This window comes from Notothenia rossii (genome assembly GCF_949606895.1).
Source record: "Notothenia rossii genome assembly, chromosome: 5".
NCBI lineage: Eukaryota > Metazoa > Chordata > Actinopteri > Perciformes > Nototheniidae > Notothenia > Notothenia rossii.
Window position 1 is genome coordinate 19252834 of NC_136903.1, and position 14493 is coordinate 19267326.

The window sequence follows — 14493 nt, forward strand, 5'->3', positions numbered from 1 at the left end:
TCTCTCTCTCTCTCTCTCTCTCTCTCTCTCTCTCTCTCTCATCTCTCTCTCTCTCTCATCTCTCTCTCTCTCTCTCTCTCTCTCTCTCTCTCTCTCTCTCTCTCTCTCATAAAGGCAACTTCCTCTTTATAAAATGAACAACGTGTTTGTCAACTCATAATGAAACCATAATGACACAGTATTTTTTTCTGTTAATAAACAGTTGTTTATTAGAACAATTTTTATTTTTCAAAGATCCTTAAATGTAAAACTTTATATGTTACAGAATATAAAAGTTTTATAAAATCTCAACAATATATAAAAGCATAAAATATATGATTTTTCTACAAAAGATGAAAGTAGGTGAGGCATGCAAAGTAATCTGCACCTGCGGGGAGGGGAATGCGCACGGCCACAGCGTATTCAGAATTAACCACCTGTAAAGAAAGAGAAATGAAAAAATATGATAATATGTCATAAGATAAACTCCATGTTAATCATTTACAGAAGGAAGTCCTACCAAGCCTCTCCACTAGGTGGGGATGTTGAGCCTTGAGGGCGTCGTAGAAGGCTGCCTTGACCTTATCGCCCCTGAACGTAGAGGCCCACGATAAAGCGCTCTCATTTTAAAATGGCTTGTTGTGTCCTCTCTTCCAATCTGGGATAAGGCTTCACGGTGGACCATGTCTCCAAGCGCCTCGGCTATTGCCATTACCTCTGAAACGTCTTGAATCAACTCTGCCTGGTTGCGATCAACAAACGTTGCTGTTTTTAAATATAGAAGAAGAAAATATTGTACATATAAAGGCATAATCAACTGATTTTGTATGAAGTAAATGCTGTCATTCAATAAAATGCTCTATTGAGATTTTATGTTTAACAGGAAATTATAACACACATTTTTGTAATACATTTTTGGTGCAAAATACTCACCTTTATCTTTAATGCTCATTGTTTTAGTAGAAGCACAGACCTGATGAAAAACAAAACACTCTTTCAGACTTTATTGCAAAAATGGTCAAGTCATTCATAAATGTGTTAAAGGTGTAGTTAACTAGTTTCAGAATCCAATGTAAAACAATAGGACTGTTATTGTATGTTTTCTTTATGACAATGAAACCCTTGAAATGTGATTTCCATTTCAATCAAAGACATACAACAAATATAGTTCAAATAACCATGTTTTCTATGACACATTTTGTTGTTTGTTTGTTTTGTTCTATTGCAACTTAGTCAACGTTATGTAATATGTATTCTACTTCTTGTGAGGACAAGGGTCAAAGTGAATTTGGCCTACCTGGTTGAAAGACCTTCTAGTTTCTGTAATCCTGCCAAAGTCCACAGAATCATTTGTTGACTCTTCTGCAAAAGAGAAAGAATCATAATATTCTATTGTCAAAAGTAAGTAATAATGTATAACTTAGATTAAACTACCTCCACCAACAAACAGTGTTGAACAATCTACCTGCTGTCTGAAGGGAAACATTGGTCGCCCCCACTTGTGTTTGATGTATTGCTGTTTGGTGACATCTAAAGTAAAACAGGGAAAACATATTATATATCAGAGAAAGAAGATAAACCTGTTAAAAGTGTATCTAAGTTACAAATCAACTTATCTGCACTTATTCCTTTAATGAAATTAAATGTATGAGTTGTACCAGTCTTTTCAAATGACCCACGGCATCATGAATTCCCGTGCTGTGCATTGAGAGCACTTTCTCAGTGACGTCCAGGCACTCTAAAACAGAAGCAACGTTACATTGTAAATATGTGTGTCAAGCTAGTCTACAAAAGGTATCTAAGCTAATGTGTAGCTCATTTAGATCAGAAACATTTCAAACTTACTGACAACAAAAACAAATATTTACGTATAAAGGTAGGCCTCTGGTTGGACTGCCATCCCAGCACCGCTTCATGAGGTGAATTAGTTCTTTCAGCCCATCTACCTTCATCTGCTCAGTTTCCTTACAGCAAGGTCTGTCCCCCTGAGGGATACTCGATGCCACACGTTCGTAATTACCCACTGCAGTACATGTGATAAAAAACATTGATTTAATTGAATAATTTATTGTAAACCTACATGGCAAAAAAGGAAAAACAACAGAGTGGAAAATGATAGGACAACAAAATAAACTGCACTTACATGGATAGGGATCTTTACCAGTAGCAATGGTCCAGAGCAGGATACCATAGCTGATCAAGAGAGAGAAAGTAACACCGTTGAAGAAATACTTCACCCCAACACTACCATTTGTAAAGTAATAACTCATTGTATACAACTTTCCTGCATGCCTCCTCTGTTAACATCTGAGTTTTTTCACAGATATTTTTAAATAGTTTTGCTATTCTTATATGCAGTCCCTAATTACTTCAAGTTATCAAGGATTTATTCTTTTTTTAGAATCTTCATCTGTCTTTCATGAATTCCAGATAAAACAGGGTGAGTATTAGAAATGATTGGTTTGGGTGTAAAGTATCCTTTAATACCATATTGGGTAGTATTATTGGTTCATTTCTTACCTGTATACATCAAAAGAACGAACAGGTTTATATGATGCTGATTCAAGAGCTTCTGGGGGCATGTACTTGTATGAGCCACCAATCGCCCCTGCCTCTTTGTTGCTGTTCGAAGCGCTGGCGGGAACTCTGGACAGACCAAAGTCTGCTATCTACAGAGAAAGAAGGGAAACATAGTATTAAACACATTATTAAATCTCCTTTTGTCTAATGTAAACATAAGAGGTTAGGCACTTTACCTTGGCGTTAAGGTTATCATTCAGCAGTACATTACTTGGCTTAAGGTCTTGGTGCATGAGATTTTCTTTATGGATGAAGTTCATGCCTTGAGCCACTTCATGGGCCAAGCGGAAAACCAGGGGCCACTGTGGAGGGCTGTAGAGATACTCCTGCAGGGACTGAACAGATCCTCCTTCCATGAACTCCATCACTATTCCCTGTCGTGTGGATGGTCCCGTACCAGGCGGACAGCCCTGATACATTGCATAAAGGCTCACCACAAACTTAAAGGAAGCCATATCCATATACTTGGCCTCATTACGCAGTATCATGGAGGAGCTGGAAACGATAGTTAAGGTAGGGGATTGTTGAAAAGAGATATGGGAAAGCAGTAACAACCTTTTGAACTTCTATTCAGAATGTGCATGACCTTTTTAGGTATTTTTATATTTACCCAGATCCATCATGGAGTATCTTAATAGCCACATCAATTCCCAAGTCCTTTTGCCTGGCCTTGAAGACTTTACCGAATCCCCCAGAGCCGACAAACTCCCATTTCTCAAAGCATTCATCACCATAAGTCCTGCGGCTCCGCAGCGCCATCTTTTGCTGAACTACGGTAGAGCCACCTCAAATCTATTATTAAACATGGAAATACATTCTGAAAAGAAAAGCTGCTTAACTCAAACAAAGTGGCTTAATGACAGCTTAGATATTTTCTTTTTCATACAGATACTTCAGTTACTGCTGACATTGTGCCCTTTCTTTTACACACTGACATTACAACAAGTACAGTTTCGGTTTGTAAAGACACCGACAAAACATTTTCCAAAAACATTTCCATTGTCATTTTGTTCTTGTACCTCTATTTTAAAGCTGCATTTCACTTACCATGTATCCCCTGATGTGTTTTAAACCCCCAGATTTAAAAGTTTATACTAAAACCGTGGCAAAACAAAGCAAGAACGATCTGTTCATGTCGCTCTTCACCACAGAGGAACAAAAGGGAGGAGCTGAAAAAAAAGAGGTTGGCAAGATATTCACACTTCCTGTGAAACACACAATTCACGAGTGGTGTATCAAAATAAATCTAACTGAGTAAAGACAGCCTTTAATACTTTTAACCATATATTTTGATTGTTATTTAATTTAATTGTATTGCAGAAATGTGTTGTTCTAAAAACAAAACTATATTTCAAAAGACTAAAATACCAAACAACAGTATTAAACCTTTATTAAGTACTAATTTGTATTTGGTGAAATATAAATTGGGATATTGTTTGACTTTGTTCTTATTTTAGAGTGGTTGTAAAAAGCAGTGACACGTTTCCTCATAGCACATGAGTGGTAGCAATCTTGCACTGTGACAGGAAGTTATGAAGGGCACACCTTTTCTTTTTTTCTTCATGTACTATCTGAATAGAGTGGTGCTGTAAGATATACTTTGCAAATCTGGCAAACTCTCATCTATAACATGTTAACCTTTCTGTGAAATCATTAGGAGGGAGGCTTTGCTGAGACTGCTTTGTTTACATGTCCGTATGTGAGCCTCAATATAGATGAACAATAAACTCTCTTATCAGGCCAATGAGAGACACATATATGTTTTCTCACTCTTTTTTCCTTAACTAGGAATAGAACATGCCCTTTGCTTGTGTTAGAGCACTGTTATTTAAAGAAATCATTTGAGTACAGTAGAAACAAGCAACATTTAATACATTTATTTTTATTAGTTTCAACTAGTTATTAACCTGCAAGTAAGCCTGTGAACTCCCCCATCATAATTACATTTTCTCAAAATGTAAAGCTGAGCTGATGCCAATCCTCTGAGCCTCGCCCTTTCTTTTCAGCTACAGCCCTCTCTCATTACTTCCCTGTATCTCTCCATCATGCACACTCTCTCATGCACACAAGACAAAAGCCACGCTGCTCAGACTGTTTTCAGTCTGAATAATTAATGCCAATCAGTGCTTAACAAATATAAATCTCAGTCTGTGAACCTGACAGCTACCAGGACTATATCATACCTGTACAATCACACATGCACACCCTGTTCATTAAGAGAGCTTGGTGTATTTGCTTACATCCCATGCTACCTTGCTGTTTCAGCCGGCATCGATAGGCGCGGTCTGCTCTCGCTCTCTGCATTTCCATCACTCTCTCCCCTCCCTCTTCTCCACCCACCCTTATTTACGCTCAGCACAGCGTGGACCTCTCTCACTAGTGGCTGCTCTCTACATCTCTCTCCTCCCTGGCTGCCTTTTACCTCATCCTCTGTCCTCCTGAAAACTGTCTATTATACTCTCCTTTATTTGCTTTCCTCTCTGCCCTTGTCGCATGCTGATGATATATGAGGCAGGGGATTCGCCTGAAGGAGAGCTCTCTGCGCTGGATCCCTGAGTGGAGAGGGGAGGTGAGCGTCCGTCTTTCCCACCACAGTGGAGGAGGGCTTTAGACTGAGGGGCATCACTGATGCAGGTTACATCCTGTGGAGCAGTGGCAGGACAGCCCCAGGCTAAACTGAATAGACCCAAAAACCCACATGCACGCCTGGATGTGCTTTGTGTTGTGAGGAGAGTAAACTGAAGACAGGAGCCAGCAGCAGAGGGAGGAGAGCATTTAAAAAGAGGTGCCAGAGTCAAAGGGGTTTGGTGGAGGTGGGTGTGGGGTCTGGGGGGAGTGTTTTAAAAGTGGGAAGAGAGTGGGGGGGTCTGCTCTTTTCTCAGATCAAAGAACTGGAAGGAGATTTGCTTTTTCGCTCAGTCTGAAGAGTCGCTGAGAGACTGGGGAGTCACAGGCTCTCCAAGGACTTCATTACAATTGGAGAGCAGAGGCTGTCTGCAGCACTGACTGACAGACAGAGGGAGGTGGGTGAGGACACAGAGAGGGAGGGCCAGTCACAGGACTTCATCTGGACAAAGGTGAGTAGATTCCTGAGGGAAGAGGAAGATTTCCTTTCCACAAGAATCCATAGGAGCATCCCATCATGGCTGTCCAACACATGCCTGAATCAGCCGTGTGCTTGCTCATGGTAAGTCTCAGAGGGGTAACGTATCGCAGCTGCTGTCTACTGTGTGTCTTTGTGTCTTTCTTTCTCTCCTGTGGCTTTCTCTCATCACTCTCTCCTGGTGGAATAAAAGCTCAAACAGACACTAATGCAGGAGGTGAGCTGTCATCTAATTAAACGGGAGGTTGCTTGTCTGTTCCTCCCCTTTACTTTACTGCAAGCCTTAAATCCTCTAAAAAGATCCCAGTGATGCTCTAAAGCCGTTTTCCGTACTATAGAAATGTCTGGCTTTTGCGTCCTACTCAGAAAGCTTTTGTCTAACTCCTCCACGTGTTCAACTACTGCAGTGGTGAAGTGTGGGAGAAATCCCTCACAGACTGCTGCAGGCAATTGGATGCTGTGCTGAACACAGTGTGTAAGTTCAGACACAGATGTCGTATAATATACCTTGGTTTCAATGGAGTGATAAAGACATGTGTTTGTGTCTACAGTGCATGCAAATAAGTTGCTAAAGGGGTGTGCTTGCTCAGTATGAGAATAGTGTGTGATCATTTCCCATCACACACACACATTTTTTTCTGCAGCCCATGGCAGAGGATTTGTAGGATCTTGTTAGTGTATACACCAGTACCTCTATGACACGAAACAGATTGGCTTGGCTTGGCCTGGTTTAGATCTGGCCATAGAGAGTGTTGAAATAGAAACACACAACATGCGTAAATCCATTGAACTCCTCTTAGCCCTCTGTCCAGCCGCACAGTGGAACAATGGCAGTGTGGCTTGGCTGCCTTTGTAGAATACAGATAAGGCATGTACCCCTCTTAGGATAAGCTTTAATGAATCGAGTGTAAACCCTGCATGCAGGCCGACTTTGTATAAGAGAGCATGTTCTGCTCATTCTCATTCTATAGTGTTGGCATCCTGCAGTCCCAGGGGGAGTCACGCATCGCCGCACTACCTGCTATCTCCACCTGTCATGGCTGTCTGTTACTATGGCGATAGGCCATGCACCCCACTTGGGGGAAAGGCAGCAGTAAAAAGAGAAGGGTGGGAGAAGTGTGTGTGACATGATGATGGACAGAGCAAAGGGATGAAGGAGAAAAAGGAAGTGTGAGTGATGAGTGCCAGTGGTGGTTCTAGACCAATTTGACTGGGAGGGCCAGGCTGGGGCCAGTTATTTCGTGAGATGGGCACAATACAAGCGGGTTAAAAAAACAAAGACAGTATAAAGTAATTGTGTAAAATAAACATAAAATAAAGTAATTGGTATTTGTTTTTGTAAAGGTATTTGTTTTAGTAAATGTAAGTTACAGTCCTTTGTTTCAGTAGTTTTTTTCATTTAAAGTATTTGTTTTAGTAACTTTAAGTGACAATTTAATAAAAATAAATTGCTTTTATATAAGTTAATGAACAGTAATGCTAATAACAATAGGTTTCCTCGCACTTCGTGCTAGGACGCCGTCGGGTCCTAGCACATCGTGCTCGGGCCCTAATCATAATATAATCATAATATTGCAACCTTTTTTTTGGAGGGGGGCCACAGGGGGGTTCCTACTCAGTGTTACGGGGGCACTGGGCCCTGTTGGCCCCCTCTAGAACCGCCTCTGATGAGTGCAGGAAAAGAAGGCGAAGGAGTGAGAGAGAAAATGAAGAGAAAGTGAAAGGGGAAGTGAGCTGTATTTTCACAGAAAGTAGCAGTATGATCACCTTCACAATTGTCCCTTCCAAAATAGACCCCTCCCTTAGGGGATTTTTTTTTAACTTGTATGGTGTGGAGACAAGAATACATTCGGTAGCGTTGGCATAGAGGGCTTTCCCTTGCAAGTGTTCTTACTGTCACAGCTGACAACCCAAGGTGTCACACGCCTGACTTTCGGACTGTCACCTCAGCTCACACAGACAAACACGTTTACTGCCACAACTTCTTACCGTTACCTTTTCAATTTAGTATTATAGCCTCACACTGACCATTTTTGCACCATTTATAGCTCTTTGCCCATTGGCTCGATTTGTGTTTTCTTTGGCAGAAATGTATTTTTTTTCTGCTGGGCTTGCCAAAGCTAAGGAATATCAAAACGTAAATCTGGTCTGTGTTGAATTTTCCTTTAAATCCAAGCTGAACTAGACTGACATGAAATAACTAATTTAATAGCTCAGTGATTTTTTCAAAAAAATCCATGGTATTTGTATTCAAGCTGACAATTTCACAGCTTGAACTTATCTTAATTATTAATGGAAATTGTGGAGTGTGGGTGTAGGTCTGAGGGTGAGTGTATGTGTGAGTTTGTGTGTATTCGTGGGTTAGCGAAGATTAATATTGATCATGCCTCCTGCATCTGTGTGTATTAATATTTCAGGTGAATAAGTGATTATCTCTAGCCAGTAGTCACAGGAGCTGCTTTATGACATTAATGTGCAGTGACAGCAAAACAGATAACTCATATCAAACATTCACATCATTGTTTTTAGATAGATAGATAGATAGATAGATAGATAGATAGATAGATAGATAGATAGATAGATAGATAGATAGATAGATAGATAGATAGATAGATAGATGGATAGATAGATACGTAGATACATAGATAGATATGATTCCTATACATCTGTTATGGTTAATCAAATAAATAAATGCAGTAAATTGGGTTTTAGTTATCCTTTGGGCTTTATAGGTCTGGAACTAATATGATTGGCCCAGACTTACACTAGCTCAGCTATAAAAACCAAATGGTTTCAAGTCTGTTATAGAAGTGGAGAGCCTATAAGAATCATGGCTAGGATCATTATACTGTATGGTTATGAATGGGTTAGATCAATAACATATTATGATTGGAAGGAGAAATCGACAAATGAGTCTTAGGGGAACAATCATTTTTTTTATAAACGCACTTCATCTTTAAAGATGAATTAAATATGGGTACTTTTCATGCCAGCTATAGTTTAATGGACAGACATAGCATCTCCATCTCTGTCTGCCTGCTCTGATGGGTTTAGTTTTTGCAAAGGATGAGGTAATCAATAAGAAGTCTGCCTCCAGCTAAGACACACAGAGACATGCTGTCATTTGATATAGGACAAACTAGATGGTATCATCTGACCTCAATAAGACGAGATGTCTTTCACAGGGATTTCACGTCTCCTAACTTTATCTTTCACCTAAACTGGAACAGTTGGCTATACAGCACAAGAGTCGACTGACGTTCACTATTTTGTTTGACTACATTTAATGTACGTACTCTTGATTGGAGGATTCTTTGTGTACTTTAAATCAGAGCTATAGTCTTTGCTGCATTCTCATCACTGAGCCGATTAGCTTTGCTCTGCTGGGCTCAAAAGAGGGGAGATATTTCCAAGATGGATATAAAGTACCTTAGGGGTGCCCTGATGTACAGAATTAAACTGATTTTGGTCTAACTCCTACACGTGTTCAACTACTGCAGTGGTGAAGTGTGGGAGGAATCCCTCACAGACTGCTGCAGGCAATTGGATGTCGTGCTGAACACAGTGTGTAAGTTCAGAGACAGATGTCGTATAATATACCTTGTTTCAATGGAGTGATAAAGACATTGTGTTTGTGTCTGCAGTGCACGCAAATAAGTTGCTAAAGGGGTGTGCTCTGTATGAGAATAGTGTGCGATAATTTCCCATCTTCAGGACTGAATCAATTAAATTACGCACGCACGCATGCACGCACGCACGCACGCGCACACACACACACACACACACACACACACACACACACACACATACACACACACACACACACACACACACACACACACACACACACACACACACACACACACACACACACACACACACACACACACACACACACACATACACACACACACACACACACACACACACACACACACACACACACAGTTCATTATTTTGTTTGACAACATTTAATGTACCAGCTCTTGATTGGAGGATTCCTTTTCTACTTTAAATCAGAACTGGAGCAACTATAGTCTTTGCTGCATGCTCATCACTGAGCCGGCTGTGCTGGGTTAGAAAGAGGGGAGATATTTCCAAGATGGATATAAAGTACCTTAGGGGTGCCCTGATGTACAGAATTAAGAAAATAGGGGGTAAATAACAGTTGATTAAATACTGAATCCTACAACATCTCGCGGGCTTCAGTCACAGGGTTTAGCTTTTTGATGCAGCTTATTCAGGATTTATCATAAATTGAACACATGCTGATAAAGTGTCACGTAGAATCATAATTAGAGACGGAGATGAGTGTGTCAAAAATGGGAACGGTTTATCTCAATGTTCTGCTCTAGCTCATCATGTTTTTATATTTGCAAATCTCTTGTTCTGTCTGAGTGGTTGTCTTTTTCCATATGCAGGGGCAGTTGATCAATATGCATCCTGCTATCTGTTACACTGTAACTGGGGCATGCAGCTGAGAGAAAGCAGGGCAAGTTGGTATCTTGACACACACAGAAGCTAAGTGGATTATCTTCATAATGCTGGAGGGATCTGCTCTGCATAGAGTGAGGGAGCAGCAGCTGTGAGCTTCACTGTTCCTCAGAGATACAGCAGTGTACATGTTCCTGCATGAAAAATGCTCTGGTCCGGTGGATGACATCATTCTACATTGGCTCAAATGTGTGGCTTGAACTTTGCCTGTTGGGACGTCGTGCTGATAATGGAGGTGTTATTTATATTTTGGCAAACATCCAGCTATACAAACCGATAGCCAATAGAAAGAGAGGCAACCCAAAAACAAAGACCTTACGTTGCCCTTCATTTCTGCATCCATGTCTCTTCATTAATATCCCTCATTCAATTATCCTCTCACTGAGGATGGAGGCCAGATGACTGAGTGGGATCAAGCCATAGGATTCGCTCAGCGGTAATGAAATCACTGCTCGATGATGTAATGTACTGACTGTTTGAGTGTATACATCTGACTTAATTGCATTGTGCATTAGCTTGTGTCACAATACAACATGAGTTATTATCAGTGTTTGGATTTTTTTTAAAGCAATATAAATGTAAGTTATTGTAGTTGTAGTTGTATTCCTGATCTAAAGAACACTAGAAAAGAGCAGCCGGTGTGCACAAGGAAAAGGGTTGAACAGTATGGGGGAGGGTTACAGAATGACATCATACTGAGATAATTGATTACTGCCCCTGTAACAAAAGCAGAGGGGGAGAAGCAGATAACAGTTTGTGTACATGTGTGTGTCTGTATGTTACAGACACACACATGAGTCTTGTTTCACTTGAGTTGACTCTTGTTTCACTTCTAAATCAGCCACTATGCACACTTAGGTTTCAAAAAGGGGCAACCTCTTGAAGTGCCTTAAACCTGAATTTTACCCTAATGGGGCAATTCTACTATTTCGCTAAATAAGTCTGATTTTCTGGAAGTAATGTGAAAATGATCTCACTTGATTTTTTTGTTTATGAAACTTACATTTTGTCGTCCCATAAGAATGTGGTGTTTATACTTTCGCCTAAATGCCAGACTCTATGCTTCAAAAACACTCAACTAAAAACCAATTGGTGATGTGCTACTTCTAATGCAGTGAGTCCATGGTCCACTAAAATAAACATACACAGAAACAGACACACCTTTTTAGCTGCCTGCCAGATAAGTCATCTCAAGGTTTTCATGCTGAACCAGTATAAACCAGATTCCTCTTATTGGTGATTATAGGCTATGAATGATTTTGCACACGTACAGATGGCGTTTTATTGTTATTGTTTTTTTTTACTGATGTTTTATCTCCCACTTAATGTTCTTGTCCTACTGCAGACATGTATAGTGGTTCTTTGTACCCTCCACTGCTAGTTTCTCTCAAATATAAAAACTAAATCTGTATAATTTTCCAGTAAATAATTTTTCCTCAGGCTGCAGTCTGACTGCAGAACAGTCATGCTTGAGTGATGTTGGAGCTGGTTCTGCCGATGTCAGCTAACCAAAGCTCTGTAGTTGCTGCAGGGGGGAATAAACACCTTTACTTAAAAACTGAGAAAACAAAGGTGTACACATTGTACACTCTTAAGACAATAAAATGAACAATGTTAACTATTTAATTAACTTGTGTTGCCTTTATATTTATCAGCAAATGATTTACCTCTTTTTTATTTATTTTAGATATTTTTTAAATACCCACTGCAAGTTGTAAGTGCATGGCCTGAAAATCACTATTATGTTGCAACAATTTGCAATTTTTACAGAAATGTGATGGTCCACATCTTTTGGCTTATTTTCAATCAGGCGACAGAGAGCTTAGAAAATAGCTTTGGCGAGGCGGACAAATGTATTTTATGCTACTGCCAGAACTGGACGGTCAGCCATGCTTGATGTGATGTTAGGAGCTGGTCCTCATGTTTTACCTTGTTTTTACATGGCAGAGTGAAATGGCCTGAAAGGAACTGACTTGGTAAATGCGAGACACTTAAGATCAACCCAAAACACATGTTCATCATTGCAATCTCGCATACTCACACTGACACTGCGGGGCTGTGGACGCCTTATAAAGTTGTTAATTAAGTTGTTAATGTTATGATAGCTAACATCGAGCAGAAATGGAGCGACATTGTCACCACACAGGAGCGCTTTTTCGGCCCTCCTGAAACATGTAAGTCTGTCAATTATTCGCCTTTTAGCTTTGGTTTGGCCCCTTCAAACACCTGAGAAAAAGCACTGCGGTCAAGCCAGCCTCCACTCGGGAAAACCTAGTCAAGCCAGCCCGAGCGTGATATTGTGGGGCGCGAATATCCTATGCATTACGGTAGAGTAAAAAAAAAGCATCCCTCTGTGTTTAGATGAGAATAAAACAAAAACTGTCCAGTATCAAAGACTCATTTCACTTCAGGGTGATAGCAGGACATCCCATCTAGTCACTCAGAAAAAATCAGGACATTATGATGTAGAGTTTCAAAATAAAAGACCTTTGAAATCTCATATATGAGCTATCATCCCTCTGTGTTTAGATGAGAATAAAACAAAAACTGTCCAGTATTAAAGACTCATCTCACTCCAGGGTGACAGCAGGACACCCCACCTAGTCACTCAGAAACAATCAGGACATTCTGATGTACAGTTTCAAAATAAAATACCTTTGAAGTCTCATATATGAGCTATCATCCCTGTTTTTAGATGGGAGGGATTATAGCCAATATCTGAAATTTCAAAGGTCTTTTATTTTTGAAACTCTTCATCAGATTGTCCTGATTTTTGCTGAGTGACTACATGGGGTGTCCTGCTACGGTGAAATGAGTCTTTGATACTGGAGAGATTTTGTTTTATTCTCATCTAAACACGAAGGGATGATAGCTCATATATGAGACTTCAAAGGTCTTTTATTTTGAAACTCTACATCAGAATGTCCTGATTTTTTTTCTGATTGACTACATGGGGTGTCCTGCTATCACCTTGGCGTGAGATGGATCTTTGATACTGGACAGTTTTTGTCTTATTCTCATCTAAAAACAGGGATGATAGCTCATACAATAGAGATTTCAAAGGTCTTTTATTTTGAAACTGTACATCAGCATGTCCTTATTTTTTCTGAGTGACTAGATGGGGTGTCCTGCTATCACCCTGAAGTGAAATGAGTCTTTGATACTGGACAGTTTTTGTTTTATTCTCATCTAAACACAGAGGGATGATAGCTCATATATGAGACTTCAAAGGTATTTTATTTTGAAACTCTACATCAGAATGTCCTGATTTTTTCTGAGTGACTAGATGGGGTGTCCTGCTATCACCCTATTTAAGATATAGGCCTATGCAGTGATGTAAATTAATTAAGTACATTTAGTTAAGTACTGTACGTAAGTACAATTTTGAAGTTCTTGTACTTTACTTGAGTATTTCAATTTGCTGCTGTTTGTTCGTGTACTTTTACTCCACTACATTTAATTAATTAATTTAGTTACTTTGCAGATTAGGCTTAATGATATAAAATATAAACATTAATTCAATAAAACTTTAGTTACATCTGGATTAATTTAATAAACTACCCTGCAGTATACACAATCATTTAGATTAGCTGCACCTCTACCAGGTTTGATAAACACATTAATGCATCAATAATAAATCAAATATAATCAAAACCAATATGTTACGGAAGCATTCAATAGATACAAGTGCAGACTTTTATTCTAAGACCGTGAGCTTCAAAAAGCAAAAGAAAACCTAAAAAAAGACAAACAGATGGTTATGATCCATTATGGGTTCCTTGCTAGCAATGAGTAAGACAGTAGCCTACACAACGTTACTTGATTTAATGTTTATATATTAACTCGGGTGATCATTACATAATTACTTGCTTCAAGATGTTATATTAAACTATTTGCTGAGTCAAACTAGCCATGGCCTGATCTCAGGTTTGATATTGATTAAGGCATTTGTTGTGTTCTTTAATTCCAGGAAAGACAAACAACTTCTAAGTTTAACTATATTATAAGAGAACAAAAGATATATTCACTTGGCCAAGGACTCGTCACTAAGTTGGTCCTTCGTGAGAGGGACATTTTTTGAATTCATTTATTTTAAGCCCCAACCACCAAAATTCGTTATACTAGTCAAGAAAACTCTCCTGGTGAATTGTATTCAAATTCCAACAACATTTACCCCTCCCTCATCGACCTGGTCACCAGCAGCCACGGTGCTGCAACTGAGGCTAAACTTCAAGGTTGATGATGGAGGGGTAAATGTTGTCAGATTCAGGAAAAAATTCACCGGGAGAGTTTTCTTGACTAATAGAAGGAATTCTGGGGGTTGGAGCTTAGACTTT

At 39.6% G+C, this 14493-nt stretch overlaps 2 protein-coding genes across 2 annotated transcripts in view; one reads left to right on the forward strand and one right to left on the reverse strand.

Annotated features, from left to right (window-relative positions):
- Positions 1-408: 408 nt before the first annotated feature.
- Positions 409-3728, reverse strand: ripk3 (receptor-interacting serine-threonine kinase 3; the record flags this gene model as incomplete). The annotated part of the gene is given in 13 exon segments (XM_079680439.1): positions 409-416; positions 500-565; positions 568-744; positions 913-952; positions 1277-1341; positions 1445-1509; positions 1659-1717; positions 1848-2002; positions 2123-2172; positions 2500-2648; positions 2736-3054; positions 3170-3351; positions 3607-3728. Coding segments are annotated over 12 exon segments (1302 nt in total). The 5' UTR covers positions 3319-3351; positions 3607-3728.
- A 1796-nt stretch (positions 3729-5524) lies between these two features.
- The window catches only part of frmd4a (FERM domain containing 4A), a 109336-nt gene continuing 100367 nt past the window's right edge, over positions 5525-14493 (forward strand). The window contains exon 1 of the mRNA XM_079679956.1: positions 5525-5746. Coding sequence (XP_079536082.1) covers positions 5702-5746 — 45 coding nt within the window. The 5' untranslated portion in view covers positions 5525-5701. The remainder of the gene's footprint in view (positions 5747-14493) is intronic.